The sequence below is a fragment of the Nuphar pumila genome, chromosome 9 (assembly GCF_984573655.1).
Source record: "Nuphar pumila chromosome 9, dmNupPumi1.hap1.1, whole genome shotgun sequence".
Classification (NCBI taxonomy): domain Eukaryota; kingdom Viridiplantae; phylum Streptophyta; class Magnoliopsida; order Nymphaeales; family Nymphaeaceae; genus Nuphar; species Nuphar pumila.
Genome location: NC_143257.1, coordinates 6,408,875 through 6,425,128, shown reverse-complemented (window position 1 = coordinate 6,425,128; position 16,254 = coordinate 6,408,875). Strand labels below are relative to the sequence as shown.

At 38.3% G+C, this 16,254-nt stretch overlaps 1 protein-coding gene across 3 annotated transcripts; it reads left to right on the top strand.

Annotated features, from left to right (window-relative positions):
• Positions 1 to 1,799: 1,799 nt before the first annotated feature.
• On the top strand, positions 1,800 to 13,093 carry LOC149828320 (putative ADP-ribosylation factor GTPase-activating protein AGD6). Of its 3 annotated transcripts, none has more exons than XM_090017510.1 (4): positions 1,800 to 2,948; positions 8,271 to 8,348; positions 11,794 to 12,399; positions 12,717 to 13,093. In XM_090017510.1, exons 1-3 carry the CDS (start codon positions 2,175 to 2,177, stop codon positions 12,358 to 12,360), a joined length of 1,419 nt encoding a protein of 472 aa, XP_089873636.1. In that variant the 5' UTR covers positions 1,800 to 2,174; the 3' UTR covers positions 12,361 to 12,399; positions 12,717 to 13,093. The 3 variants fall into 3 exon arrangements, with proteins under 3 accessions (XP_089873636.1, XP_089873637.1, XP_089873635.1); XM_090017511.1 differs by having other exon boundaries at positions 12,701 to 13,093; XM_090017509.1 differs by lacking the exon at positions 12,717 to 13,093 and having other exon boundaries at positions 1,806 to 2,948; positions 11,794 to 12,516.
• The last annotated feature ends 3,161 nt before the right edge of the window (positions 13,094 to 16,254 follow it).

Below are 16,254 nucleotides of genomic sequence, written 5' to 3'. Positions count from 1 at the left end.
TATATTGTTTTAGTATTTTTTAAATTAATAATTATATTGTTTAAAACATTCTACTTAAATTATTTATGATCAAAATACCCTTTTTATCAAAATCCTTTTGCAAGCTTCCAATATACATCTAGTCTAGTTAAGTTCAATACACTTTGAAAACACATTGATAAGTCACAACTCACTAAAGTATATAGTTTTAATTATAAAATAAATATTTTAAATAGATAATTATTGAAAATAATTCTAAAAATACCAATTATGCTCTTATTGGTAAGAAATGAACAAATAAACATGTAAAATACCAATAAATGAGGTTTACAAGCTAAAAATACATTCCTAACTTGAGGATGAAGATGATTTCTTTATTTATTTATAGTCTTAAAAAATTACAGGTTTTACGACTCTACTGAGTAAACAATGATAAACACATTTAACAGTCCAGATCAAGCAAAAAACGCTTGAAAATACGATTTTTGGAGGGTCCTCATGTAAGTTTTTAAGATCTTCAAAGTCAAAGACTTATAATGTATTAAAATTTTATAACTTAAAAAAACTTGTTTTTATGTCCAAAAAATGTGATCTAAAGCATGACTCTTATTAAATAAACTATGTTAAGTACGTATATAAGGTATGAATGAGAAGATAGAATCTATAAGTATGATTTATAGTATGTGGGAGTAGGTGCTCCCGGAGTACTGTAACATTACTCTATATATATAGGTAAATATTAGCTACTAATAAAGGTAAGAAACTAATGAGTATAAATCATTTTTTTTAATTTTTTTTAGATCAAATGTTATATATATGATATACATGTTTTGTTTAGTAGAAAACTTTTTCTGAATCATGTGATTATGATAAGTAATTAGGTCTTTAAAGGGATTCAAAAATCAATGGCTCAAAATGTGCCAAAATTCTATAACTCGAAAGATCACATTTTTACATCAGACAAGCACAATACTTAATCCTTAGCAAACAAACTATGTTGAACACATCTATGTAGTTAGATTAAGTTTATACAACTTGCACCTATGATTTTTAGCTCTTTAGTTCCTTATCTTCATTAGGGCGCACACACACACATATATATAGGGTGCTCCGAGAGCAGTACTCTCACCTAATAAAAGCTTCAAATTTTTAAAATTTGAGTGGTTTGTTCATTGATAAGGTCATATAGATATTATCTACACTCGTTATTTAGTGAAAAATAAGTTTTGAATAATGTGATTATGGCATACATATAGTTTTTTTAAGATCTTCAAAAATCAACTTTTCATAATATAACAAAATTTTATGACTTAAGAAAACCTATTTTGATGTCCAAAAAACATGATCCAAAACATGTGTTAAATACATCTATAAGGTCTAATTGAAAAGATGTAACCAACCACTATCATTTCTAGTAGGTAGGAGTAGGTGCTCTTGGAGCACTTTAGCATTACTTTACATATCAGTTGATAAAAAATATTGTTAAATAATTTAATAGATAAAAATATATTTATTAAAATTTAAAAAACAATAAAAAATGGCAGCACGTATGATAGTGTATCAAATCGTGTCACAAAGGACACAAGGAAGATTGTTTGGATTGATGGAATTGGAATTAGGGTGAAAAGGACAATGAATTCCTCTCTCTCTCTCAACTTAACTCACGCTGGAATCCGTGCCTGACATATTATAAATACTCTTCGGAATTGTGGAATCTGTTTCTATCTAAAACAAAAGAAAAAAAAAGACCCAAGATTTTGAAAATAATTTCCAGATTCCAAATTCCAGCCGACAGTATATTTTGACGAAATTGGATTCCAATTAGAGAGTTCGGGTTGTGCTTTTTCACCAGCCTTCTCGTCGCCTTCCCTCTCTTCCGTTCTAGCCTTCTTTCCCCCATCTCTCCGAACACACCGACAGATATCTTCGCCGGCAGAAAACCCTAAAAGCCGGTCCCCATTTTGCCTCAATTTCACCCCTCCCCACAAATCTAGGGTGTTTTCCTCCGATCGTTCCCATTTTCTCGCGCTATTTTCACGATCTTTACCGGCCCAGATCTCGATTTTTCGCGAATCTGGTAGCTAAACTCGACCACCCTCATACTCATATCTTCCCAACAAAATCTAGGGCTTTCATTTCTTGATTCGTCGATTTTTCGTGGCCAAGATCTCCGTCGATCCTGAAATTTGCTTCCGATGGCGGCGTCAAGAAGATTGAGGGATCTCCAATCTCAGCCGGGCAACAAGGTCTGCGTCGATTGCTCGCAGAAGAACCCTCAATGGGCGTCCGTTTCTTATGGGATCTTCATGTGCCTCGAGTGCTCCGGCAAGCACCGCGGGCTCGGCGTGCACATCAGCTTCGTGAGGTCCGTCACGATGGACTCGTGGTCGGAGATCCAGCTGAGGAAGATGGAGGCCGGCGGGAACAACCAGCTGAACGCGTTCCTCTCGCAGTATGGGATCCCCAAGGGAACCGACATCATCGCCAAGTACAACTCGCGTGCGGCGTCGATCTACCGGGACCGGATCCAGGCGCTTGCTGACGGGAAGCCTTGGACGGACCCGCCGGTGGTGAAGGAGAGCGGAAAGCCGCCACTGGGGCAGAACCCACCTAGGGCTAGGCAGAACGGTGGATGGGATAGCTGGGACAATGAGGAAGATTACAATGGATCCCCCGATTTGAGGAGGAACCACTCGGTCGATGACTTCAGGGGTGGCGCCGCCAAAGGCGGCCCTACACGCTCGAGGTCATCCAGTGACATCTACACGCAGTCGCAGCTGGAGGCGTCTGCCGCAAACAAGGAGAGCTTCTTCGCGAGGAAGATGGTGGAGAATGAGTCGAGGCCGGAAGGGTTACCCCCTTCACAGGGGGGTAAGTATGTCGGGTTCGGTTCTTCGGGAAGCATGGCACCTCAGAGGGGTAATCCTCAGGGCGATATCCTTCGGGATACCGCATCTCTGGTTTCCCAGGTTATGATCATCAGACCATCCACTCAATTCTGGTTGTTTTCTTGTAGTTCTCATAAGAATGCTTTTGATTCTATAAGATTGTTTGAGGTGTTGGTTTGCATGGACGGATAGCTATTACATTTTTTCTTTCAGTAAGAAAATTGTAAGTGGTATTCAGAATTTTATAGCAACGCCTGTGGTGTTTGTCCATTTTTTTGGGGATTTTTGGGCATCAACGCCGCCTGTGTATAACTGTTTAGTTATACACCGCCGGTCCCAAGCCCGGATAAAGGAGGAGGGTTGCGGTAGGCCAGTGACATCCAACATAAAAACTTAGTCATACCCTATCAATATGAACCAATATGAGAATTTCGTTGGGGCGTTCCCTACTAAGCGACGCGCTGTACTCTATAGGCCGGAGGCAGTGATAAATGGGCAAGGGTTGCTAGGTTGTCGCCCGGAAGCGATGCGTCACACCGGTGCCCGGGTGTGGTGTCAAATAGGCAAGGGTTCCATCACTTTGTTGGACGAGTGGGGGTAAAGAAGTTAGTTCAAGACCATAAAATTAGGTTAGCCACTTGGAACATAGAGTCTTTAACTGATAAGTTGGTAGAGTTAGTAGATGTTATGTGTAGGAGAAAGATTGATATTTTATGTCTACAAGAGACCAAATGGGTAGGTGAGAAGGCAAAAGTGATAGAACCTTGGGGATATAAGATTTGTTATACATGAATAAATAGAAATAGGAATGGAGTAAGGATTGTTATGAGTCGTGAGTTTATAGATACTGTAGTTGAGGTCCGTAGGAAGGGTGATAGGATTTTACTTATTAAATTAGTATTAGGTACGAATATTATAAATATTATTAGTGTTTATGCACCTCAAGTAGGTTTAGATGATTCCATTAAGCGTCAATTTTGGGAAGATTTAAATGGAGTAGTACAAGGGATATCTTATGGAGAAAAGCTTTTCATCGGTGGTGACCTTAATGGACATGTAGGCATTAATAGGGATGGATTTGAGAGTATCCATGGAGGCTATGGTATAGGAGAAAGAAACGAAAGTGGAGAAAGGATTTTAGATTTTGGTTTGTCCTATGATATGATCTTAGCAAAAACTTGGTTTAGGAAGAGGGAGTCTCACCTAGTAACATTTAAAAGTGGGGTTAATACGAGTCAGATAGATTTTTTCCTACTTAGAAAAAGAGATAGAGGTTGTTGCATCGATTGTAAGGTTATACTGGGAGAAAGTGTAACTACACAACATAGAGTCTTAATTTTATATATTAGAATTAGACAATGCCGCAAAAGGGATAGACATAGGATAGATCCTAGAATTAAGTGGTGGGCACTGAAAGGAGCTAAACAAGGAATGTTTGTAAAGCAGGTAGTTAAGGAAGCTGATTGGTGTCTCGAGGAGGATTCAGAATCAATGTGGAATAAGATAGCGGGTGGCATGAGAAAGATGGCTAAGGAGGTATTGGGTGAGTCTAAAGGCGGTGCATTGCTAGGTAATGATACATCATGGTGGAACGAGAATGTCAAATTAGCTATTAAGGTTAAAAGAGAGTGTTATAGAAATCTAAGTAAGAGTCGTGATAATGAGAATTTGGAGAAGTATATGATAGCAAAGAAGTAAGCTAAAAAAGTAGTTCTAAACACGAGGAATAAGGTATATAAGGAGATTTATGACAAGTTGGATACCAAAGAGGGCGAGAAGGATATTTATAGGCTTGCAAAGATGAGAGATAGGAAATCGAGGGATCTGGGTATGGTTAGATGTATTAAAGATGAAACACAAAGGGTTTTAGTCAAAGATGAGGAGATTAAGGAGAGATAGAAAGATTATTTTGATAAGCTATTTAATGGAAGTCATGCTCAAGATCTTGGAGACTTGTCCATTCCTTTTCATGAGACGAATCGTGATTTCATGCTCAAGATTCAAAAGAAAGAAATTGTAGAGGCTTTGAAGAAAATGAAATCAAGAAGAGCAGTTGGCCCAGATGGTATACCTATCGAGGCTTGGAAATACTTGGGAGAGAAAGGTTTAGAATGGTTGTCAAATCTTTTTAACAAGATTTGGCGGACAAATAAGATGCCTAACGAGTGAAGGAAGAGTACGTTGGTGCCTGTATATAAGAATAAGGGTGATATACAAGATTGCACAAACTATCGTGGTATAAAACTCATAAGTCATACTATGAAACTTTGGGAGAGGGTGATTGAGTCTAGGTTGAGGAAGGTTGTCATGATATCGGAGAATCAATTTGGTTTTATGCCCGGAAGATCAACTATGGAAGCTATACATCTTCTTAGACAACTTATTGAGAGAAATAGAGAGAGGAACAAAGATTTACATATGGTTTTTATTGATTTGGAGAAGGCATACGATAGAGTACCTAGCGACATTCTCTGGTGGACAATGATGAAGAAAGGTGTTTCTCTCAAGTACATTAGTATAATTAAGGATATGTATGAAGGAGCAATAACCAATGTCCGCACTTGTGGAGGGGTGACAACCAATTTTCCTATAACGGTTGGGTTACATCAAGGATCTGCTTTAAGCCATTTCCTATTTGCTATAGTGATGGATGAACTTCCGAGATCAATTCAAGAAAATGTGTTGTGGTGTATGTTGTTTGGTGATGATATTGTTTTGATTGATAAGTCTAGAGCTGGGGTTAATGCTAAGTTAGAATTATGGAGACACACATTGGAAGCAAGAGGTTTTAAGTTGAGTAAGAGTAAGACAAAATATATGGAATGTCGGTTTAGTAAGCAACAAAGTAGTGATGGGAGTGTAGTGAAGCTTGGTGAGCAAGAAATATCGGTGGATGATTGTTTCAAATATTTGGGATCTATCATTCAGAAGTATGGAGAAATTGATGGAGATGTAAATCATAGGATAAAGGTTGGGTGAATGAAATGGAAAAGTGCACCATGAGTGTTGTGCGATCGTAGAATGCCATTGCGGTTGAAGGGAAGTTTTATAGGACGACTATTAGGCCCACTTTATTATATGGTACAGAATGTTGGGCTGCCAAGAGACATCATATTCAAAAAATGAGTGTAGCTGAGATGCGTATGCTTAGATGGATGTGTGAAAATACAATAAAAGATAAGATTCGGAACGAGGAGATACGTAAGAAGGTAGGCGTTGCACCCATTGAAAATAAGATGAGAGAGAATTGGTTTGGACATATTCGACGAAGGTCTAATGATGCTCCAGTTAGAAGGATGGAGAAATGGGAAAATATATTAGTTAAAAGAGGTCGGGGTAGGCCTTGGAAGACTTGGATGGAGATGATAGGAAAGGATATGAATGCCTTGAACCTCACCGAGGACATGGCATTGGATAAAAATGATTGGAGGAGAAGGATTCATGTGGAAGACCCAGAATGATTTTCTTTGTTGGTTCTTATCGCCGACCCCAATTGTTTTGGGATGAAGGCGTAGTTGTTGTTGTAACGCGCATCAACGCCTGAGGTGTACAATGTAATATGGTTCACAAGAACATGTGGAGAAAGATGACTGTCTGATTGCACTCATTTGTAAAGATAGAAGTGCTTGGTGAACATTAACAATAGTTCAAGAATATGCACCAATTCTTGTGTAGATCTTTTATAGGTTGAATTAATGCCTACATAGCTATAAGCCTTTGGAGGGAGAAGGCCCATTATGATGTCAAGAACATTTGCTTCCATACATGTTTAACTAAGGAAGTCAGCAAATGTGAGCTTCCAAGGAATTGTTATGCTTCTTGTGGCATTGCATCTTCTTGGAAGTGTTTATACTCAATGATTGTGATTATCTGTTGTTTGTCTCTATATATTTAACTGAATGGTGCAATCACTTGATTTCAATTCTTTGGACGACATTGCATCTGCTTAAGCCAAGTGGTCATACTGAAAAATATCAGACCTCCTCGCTTATCTCTAAGGATGTGGCAGCAATTCAATGCACCATTGGATTTTTCAATTCTCCAGTTGAAATTCAGCACCTCACTTCAAGCGAATATCTCAAATTCCTTTTCATGTCCTTTCTTGTGTGAACATGTACTTGAACTGCACAAAGTTAAATTCAATGAAAAATCACACTTATAATTGCAAAGGAGTATTTGAATGTCGTATATTACTTAGTAGGGAGTGCCAAGGTGAAGGTGTGAAATGATTATAAGCCTCCAGGCCATATGGAACACCTTGGGGTGGCATGACTGGTTTATCAGGGCTGTCACATATTTCGGGCATCACTAAAGCGTAGTTTCTATAACTATTAGGTCCCCTGTGTAACATAAACTAATTGTCATTTTTTATTGGGTTTCTAACCACTCCAAATGCTCTAAGCCTCATTTATAAGCCTCCTGGCCATATGGAATACATTGGAGTGGTATGACTGGTTTATCAGGACTGTCACATATTTCGGGCATGAATCATTCAAGCTTAGTTTCTATAACTGTAGGTCCCCTTTGTAACAAAACCTATTTTTCATCTTTTATTGGGTTAACCAATCCAAATGCTCTAAACTTCATTTTGGGTCACGCACAAACCATATATAAATACAAAAATTGTGTGTGTGTGTGTGTGTCTACAGTCAATTTGCAAGTTTTTTTACTCAATATGACCTCTTAAATGTATTCAGCATGGTCATTTTGTTGGGGACTGAACCTTGGATCGAGTTTTTTCGATGTAAAAACACTTCATTTTTTTAAATCATGGAATTTTGGTGTATCTACGGCTGCCAAATCTTTAATTGCTGAAAAAACTGGCACACATGTCACAATCTGGTGAGTCAAACACCATGGGCCATGTAGATCACATCTGCGGGCTTAGATTTACCAGAAAAAGGAAAAAAATGCTAGGCCAATGGTACATACAATCTACTGTGGCAATATATATATATATATATATATATATCATCTTATTTTCATATTTTTTGGATTTTTTGCTAAATCAGACCTTATTGATGTGATCTACAAGGTCTTTTTAGTGGAAAATGAGTTTTGCATCATGTCAATGTGTCATGTGAACAGGTTTTTAAGGACTTCAAAAATCAATGGCCCACAATGCATTAAAATTTCATGATAATTAATAATATTTTTAGATTGAAATTACACAATCCAAGGTGTAATCCTTAGCAAACAAACCATGCTGAACACATCTATGTAGTCGGATTTAGTCAATAAAGTTCAACCTTTGATTTTCAGCTCAATAGATCTGTGCCTTCAATAGCTCCAAATATTAACTCTCTATATATTATATTATATATAGTCCTATTTTTTGTTACGTTTGGAAAAGGACACTGCACAAAATCAGCAATATATCTTATTTTCTCTTTTATTGGTTAGGGTATTGGTCGACTGTCATTGGTTGCTGCTTCTGCTGCTACTGTAGTTCAAGCTGGCACAAAGGATCTGACTTCTAAGGTAATAGAGTATCCTGCATCTCTCTCTCTCTCTTATATACATATAAAGTAACCTTGTGTGCACTGGCATGCTCACACTGTCACACATGTGGCACTGTCAAGATTTTCCTTTTTCTCTTACTTCATGATCTTTAACAAGTATGTTTTTTCCTCTTTTAATAGATAATTCTTTTTTGTGGAAGACCCAGAATGATTTTCTTTTTTGGTTCATATCGCCGACCCCAATTGTTTTGGGATGAAGGCGTAGTTGTTGTTTGTTGTAATAGATAATTCTAATGATGTATATGTTCAATTTTGGTCCCATCTCTTCTAATTTGATGATCAGATATTCTGGTTGCAATGGAAATGGGACAATGTTTCATTTTATTGCTTGCTTTTTAAATTTTCTGCGTCCAAGCATTTTTGTTTTTCTTTAGTAACTCAAAATTTATGTTTAGGTACGTAAATTTTTGGCCTGTGTTTTAAGTTGGTAGTCACGGAAACGTTAGCATTGCTGCTTTCTCCCTCACCGTCTTCTATTTTCCATCATGGGTGTGCTGGTTTCTCCATCTTCTATTTTTCAATTTCATTCGTCTTTAAAACATCGAGAGGTATAGCTGCATTCTGCAAATACTCCCTTTGTTCATATAAGCTTAAATGAATCTTACAGAACTTTGTATAAATTCTAATAATGCTTCTATTTTTTATTTGCATATGTCTTTAAAACAGCTAGAGGTACAACTGCACTCTTCAAGTAGTCTCTTTGTCCATAGAAGCTGATATGAATCTTGCAGAATTTTGTGAAAAATTTGATAACTTGATTCGGAAAAAGTTTTCTATATCGCATTAATAATGTGTCTAGTTGGTAATCATGGAAACATTAGCATTGCTGCTTGTCTATGTCACATGGACACGGCTGTGGATATGAGGACACTCAGGACAGCTATTTTTATGAGGTTTTCAATATGACTAGTATATAAGGGGAATACAATACAGGAGCCAATATGGAGTATCCGTGTGACATAACTGCTTGTTCCCTTCCCTCCCTACTAATTGTACCTGTAAATTTTCATAATGCTTCTGTTTTTCATTCTTTTGTCATTAAAACAATTAGAGGTACAGCTGCATTCCGCAAGTAGTCCCATTGTCCATAGAAGCTGACATCAACCTTACTGAATTTTGCAAAAGATTTGATTAGTTGGTTAGGAAAAAAATTTCCATATCACATTAATTCCGAGTTATGTGAATCTTAGTAAAGCTAGGCTACACTGATAGTTGTCCATCCTGGCAGACGGGGATCATTTTATGGCTTTCTCTTGGATGGTGCAACCATTCCTGGAAGGCAGGAAGATGTGACAGTGATTTTGTTACCAGTTCATAAAGGCCTTTCATAGCTTTGGGTGTAACATTCATGCTAGCTCCCTTAGTAGAAAGGCAACATAAAATTTTTGGTCTTTTTTCAGAAAAATCCATGTTATTCTTGGATTGTTAAGAACAAGTTTTCCTGTTGTTCAAATGGAGTCGTGTTTTTATTGCGATTTTTTTTGGAATTGAAAACAATCAAAACCTAGCACTGTTTCGGCTGACATGTAAGGTCGACAGTGTTTTTGCTGGTTTCTCTTGGTCACATCCTTTTTCATCATACTTGAAGGGAGCACAACACTTTCTTTTGGTCAATATTATGGTCGAAGTATCAAAGGAAGTTTCCAACTTTCTATGTTTCTTCTTCCTTTTCTTCTGTTTTATTTGATCCTTTGTATGCTGGATGTTTTTTATCTAGTGTTAAAAAAGTGAAATGCTTCATGTGTTTATATTACCTATCCATTTCTTTTTGCAGTTACGTGTACACAGTTTTTTAAGTGATTATTATGAAATTCAGATCTTTATTGCCTTTTCAATATTCTGTACAGTTGGCTTAAAATAAGTTTGAGAATTCTTGGCATCCTTTTTGTGGCACATGTTTAACTCCATGGTACTGCAGAAAAGGAAAAATATAAACCATACATGACTGTCAGTTAATTTGGATTTTAATTGGGGACAAATAGGATAGAGTTGGCTAATTGAGTAATACTATCTTACTAGAGGGGTTTCTCTTTCAAATCCTATGGGTGTTTCCCTAGTTTGTATTGACAAAAGATGAAAAAGGAATTGGGTTTTAGTTTAATCCCTGCAAGCTGCTTTGGAACACCAATTGTGTGTTAGAATATATTGGATGTTATCTTAAAGTGCACTTTGACTAGAGAGTTGCTTTTGAAAATCTCTTCAATATCTGCAAATTTTGTATCTTTTTTCGTTAGATTAGGTAAATTATGTAAAATTTGATTGTAATTTAGTAATTTATTTTTGAACAAGTCTTTTATTTACTATACAAATTTTGATGAATTAAGGCTTTGTTTGGAAAATCTCCATCGGAGGGCACCAGAGAGGAAATGCAGAATCCCTAACGGTCAAACCCATTTTTAGTAGTAGGGGTGAACAAAGGTTCAAGCTACTAGGGCTTGGCTTGGATTTGTTCATATCATTTGTATAACAAGCCGAGCTTGATCAGCCTCATTGAGATCGATTAAGCTCAAGTAGGCTTGTTATACATTGAGAGAGAGAGAGAGGTGGGCTGGTGTTTGGGGCGTATATTGTTGGGTGAGAATAGTGCCATATCAATGAGAATGGGTTAAACCCTCCTACAAATTATGGTGGGCTGGGGCTTGGGGAATGTATTGTTATGTGGGAATAGTGCCCTATTGGTGAGAATGAATGAAACCCTCCTACAAATTACAAAAGGAGGGCTTTGTTTAGATTTTGTTGTTTGTTTTGGAATGTTGTGGCAGTCTTTCTTAACATTGAATGTCTTGACGTTCAAGTGAATTTCAAGTCATGTCATTTCTGAGGCTGAGATGCGTATGCTTAGATGGATGTGTGGAAATACAATAAAAGATAAGATTCGGAACGAGGAGATACGTAAGAAGGTAGGCGTTGCACCCATTGAAAATAAGATGAGAGAGAATCGTTTACGGTGGTTTGGACATATTCGACGAAGGTCTAATGATGCTCCAGTTAGAAGGATGGAGAAATGGGAAAATATATTAGTTAAAAGAGGTCGGGGTAGGCCTAGGAAGACTTGGATGAAGATGATAGGAAAGGATATGAATGCTTTGAACCTCACCGAGGACATGGCATTGGATAGAAATGATTGGAGGAGAAGGATTCATGTGGAAGACCCAGAATGATTTTCTTTGTTGGTTCATATCGCAGACCCCAATTGTTTTGGGATGAAGGCGTAGTTGTTGTTATTTGTTGTTGTCATTTTTGAGGCTGGTTTAGTGTGTCTGTGACATAAGATTTGAGCCTAGTGTAGTCAGGTTTAAACCTCATTTAGGTCAAGTTTCTGTTGACTTCAGAACTGCTAAATTGTTTATTAGCTGGTTAACATGTGTAGACATTATTGAAATGTTAGCATTGCCTTCTAACAGGTAAGAGAAGGTGGCTATGATCAAAAGGTTAATGAAACAGTAAGTGTGGTTGCATCAAAGACATCTGAAATTGGGCAAAAGACTTGGGGAATCATGAAGGGTGTCATGGCGATGGCATCTCAGAAAGTCGAAGAGTATGCCAAGGAGGGTGGAATGAACTGGAAGTCGGATAGTTGGCATCCAAATGAGAATGGTACAAATGGTGGTTACCATGAACGATTTGCACAGGAGAACAAAGCTACAAGATATTCAAGTGGACATTCTGATAGACAGACTGGTGGCTATCCCAATATGTCATCTGATTCTTGGGACGATTGGGGCCGAAAAGAACTGGCAAATAAAGATTCTTCCAAGGTTGGAGAGAGCTGGGCTGGATGTGACGATGTGAAGGACAGAAAAGAACCAGCGAAGGAAGATTCTTCAAAGGTTAAAAGTGGGGATAGCTGGGCTGGATGGGATGATGCGAAAGATGACGACAATGACTTCTACAGTGGATCAAGCAAGAGTAATTCTGGCACAAAGGGGAAATCATCTGGATCATCATGGACAGGTGGTGGCTTCCATTAGTCCTTTCAATGACAAGTTAGGAATTTGATCGATTATAAGGTGAGTTCTTTTGCTCTCTTATTTTTCTCTTCTCCATTTTCAAGTATATATTTTATGTATGTGGTGTTGACAAGCTGAATGGCTAATAAAAGGAAATGTAATGCGTCATTGTAAGCATATTGCTTGAGCAGTGTGTAGTTTCCCTGCCTGATGGATCTCTGTGAATTGATTTTCTTTGTATAGTGCGTTCCTTTTCTCCGCTTCTATTTTGGTTTATATCCATGTGTTCATTGATAGACAGAAGCACTAGGTACTGATAGGTCATTTTGGCATTCAACTATGTGAATCTGACTTCAACTAGGAGTTTTACCTCGCAGGGAGGCAGGCCCATTAGGTGATCCGGTTCTCGCTGAGGGTTCCTTCGTCATAAAAAAAAACCCATGTGAATCAGGCAAGGTTTGCAGCGAATCTGCTCGGCTTATGGTTCTGCTGGATTGGAATAGTGAGCATTCCTTTGAGGATTTAGTGCTGATAAATGAACTGAACAGCCCTAGCTCAAGCTGGCTTGTTTACAGAAAAAATACATTGTTTTAGAGCTGGAAGCAATAAGATTATAAAAAGTTACATTTTTAGAGCTGAAGCAATAAGATTTTATCTCCAAACCTACCATTTGCAAAACAAATGCTTCAATTATTTCTTCTCTGCAACATTATATGATGTAGCACACATCTAAAGTGTACTTATTTCTGCTTAACAGTCTTATATGAGCCAAGCCAAGGTGAACATCTACTGTTCACGTTCGCCTTGCCAAGCTTCTTTTACAAGTTCGAACAAGCTCTTTATGAGCCAAACATGAGCAGAGCTACGAGTGGCTCAGCTTGTTTCCGAGCCCTTTAATTGAGGAACCCTGTTCTACAAAAGGCAATAGATTGAAGGAAATGATCGTTAGTGGGCTTCAGGATTCGAAAAATAAGCCCTGCAAACTGCCTGATTCTGTATGGAAAGGTTGTCCATTTTGTGTTCTTTTGAGAATCCAAAGTCACCGGTCTGTTTGTAGATGGCCTTTGGAGATCATTCGAGGGTACAATTTACCCAAGGACATGAATGAGCAAACTGGGATCAAATTTGCGTCTAGGTTGATCTTGGTATCCTTTACGTCGATGTAACTAAATATGGTATTTGGACGATGCATTTCACTGAGTGCCCTTGTAGATTGAGATTGAGATTGATGTGGTGGTTACTCTAATTATATTGGAGTTCTTGTGTGTGTTTCTTGTCAACGGATAACCACCTAGATTACAATTTAGGTTATTTAATTTTGCATATTTGTTTTTCTTTTTTTCCTTCGATTTGTTACTCGAGAAACTGGGTCAGGGTCAGGTGACCTATCCAGACTAGGATGCTATGCTTCCGGTCACCTGCCCCGGTGAGAAAATTTTTGAGGTCACCTGTGGTTCCCTGGATTTTGTTTTTTTTAGGGGGTGTTTGGGTGCACCCACTTATCCATATGTAGGGGATAAGCTGGGAAATCACATCATCATCTATAATAGAAGATCCCACCTTCTCTCGTTTACCTGGACAAGTGGTTGCATCCAAACACTGCCTTAGGGTTTTATTGCAAAATAGTCCCTGTATTATCGTCGATTTGCATGGAGGTCTCTGCCTTTGTATAGTTTTGCAAAACCCTGCCTTATCTGACGCTAGTGCAAAGAGGTCCTCCTGTTAAAAGGGTGTTAAATTAACTATGATTAAAATAATTATCTTGAGTTAAATTAGCAGAATTGTTTTAGAGCTGAAAGAAATAGGATTACAAAAAAAATTGCATTGTTTCAGAGTTAGAAGTTATAAGATTTCACCGTTAAACCTATTTTTTGCAAACCAACTGGTTGCTATCATATGTTCTACTTTGACTATGTGAAGTAAGATATATCTAAAATGTGACTTTTACCGAGCTCATATAAGTCAAGCCGAGACAAGTACCTATTGTTCATGTTCAGATTGCCAAGCTTATTCTGCGAGCTTGATATAGTTCTTTACGAGCTGAACATGAGTAAAGTCACGAGCAGCTCGGCTTGTTTCCCAGCCCTAGCTTCGCAAGGGTTAAGCCAAATAGTCACCCAAGGTTCTAGGGGTGGCAATCGGGTCGGGTTGGCGGGTCAGCATACCTCAACACGAACCCGACCCATTTATTAAACGGGTCGGCTGTGGCAAACACGAACCCGACCCATTTATTAAACGGGTAACCCGACATGACCCGGTTAACCCGTTTAATAAATGGGTTGGGTCGGGTAAATGGGTTGGCGGGTTGGTGGGTCGGGTTCGGGTAAACAGGTTGACCCACCCGCCTAGTCCATTTATTAAACGGGTCAGCCGGGTTGGCATACCCCTAACACAAACCTGACCTGTTTAATAAACAGGTTAGGCCGGTCGACCTGTTTATGACACTAACCCACCTAAGAGGGGGGTTGGTGGGTCGTGTCAGGTTTTGCCACCCCTACAAGGTTCCATACTTTTATTAAATGAGAGAAATTTTCCAGGACAAAAATACTATAGATGAAAGATATGGTAGGGGATTCGATGCTTTCTTTTTGGTCACTTCGTGAATTGTTAGTGAACCTAAAGAGGCGACTGGGACGTCCTCCCATTAGAATGGAATCTAGCCAACCAACTGCAGTCATATCTGAAGCTTCTGCGTGTTTCTGACAGTATTATTCTCAGATAAGTATAACATGATAACTCCCACTGTGCCATATGATTAGGAGAGCACATCAGGTCAGAGACAGCTTTATTACCATCAGAGCTGCCTTGGATGCCGTTCATCCATTCAATTAATGGCAGCCAGAACTCCATGGATGGATAAGTTGTTTCTTAGATAGGTTCCACAAATGTTTTTTGAGAGCCATTCAAGTTTTAGATGAGTGGTATTTACAGATTAAAATATAAACGGCTGAAACAAAAATACAACTTTTTTTTTTGAGAGAAAAGGAAAATAATCTATTCATTTTGGCCGCTGAAAAGTCAGGAAAAACACCGACTTGACGGTGTTTTGGCTGTCGTTCGTTCATCGCATGAATGAACGACATCCAAGGTAGCTCTAAAGTGCGAGTATACCCAGGTGGTATCCCATGTGGTAAGCGAGGTCCTGTGCCAAGCTGAAGGCCCATGTTAGAATCCCTATGCCACATGGGGCTTAAGAGATATCTTGTAGGAGTCTGCCTAACCCCAGCTTGCTTATATAAAAAACAACAACAATTAATCTGAGAGTTACTGCTTGTAGGGCTGGTAGAAGACACTGGCTAGAAGTGTTCAAGCTTGGCTCATTCTTGTGGTGAGCCAAGCGAGTTCAAGCTCATAATCAACCCGAGTTAGACAAGCATTGTTCGAGCTAGCTTGTTTATAGAAAAAATACATTCTTTTAGAGTTGGAAGAAGCAAGATTATAAAAAGATACACGCAAAATATATTAAAATTATATTTCTTACTAACTAATGAGATTATACGAGTTGAGCCAAGTGCCTACTGTTTATTCAGCTTGCCCAGTTTATTTTATGAGTTACAATGAGCTCTTTACAAAACCAAACATGAGGCGAGCCACGAGTTTTCCCACCCTAGCTGTTTGGCTTTGTAGATAGTGATCATATATCTGCAAGTCTCATCCTAAATGATTTATTTATTTATTTATTTATTGAAAATGGTTTGAATCACATTGAGTATTGGATTGAAATCCCATAGAGAATAAGGTGTGATTCTGAAATTACATCACTTATTGTGCATGTGTTTGGTGCGTGAGACTGAGGTCAAGTAGATAATCCCTCATCTTGATACTCAGTCATCTATACTTGGTGATCTTGAAAATGTGAAAGTCAAAACTATAAAATAATTAGCCATCAAATCAAACATGTTGGTGGTCATCTTA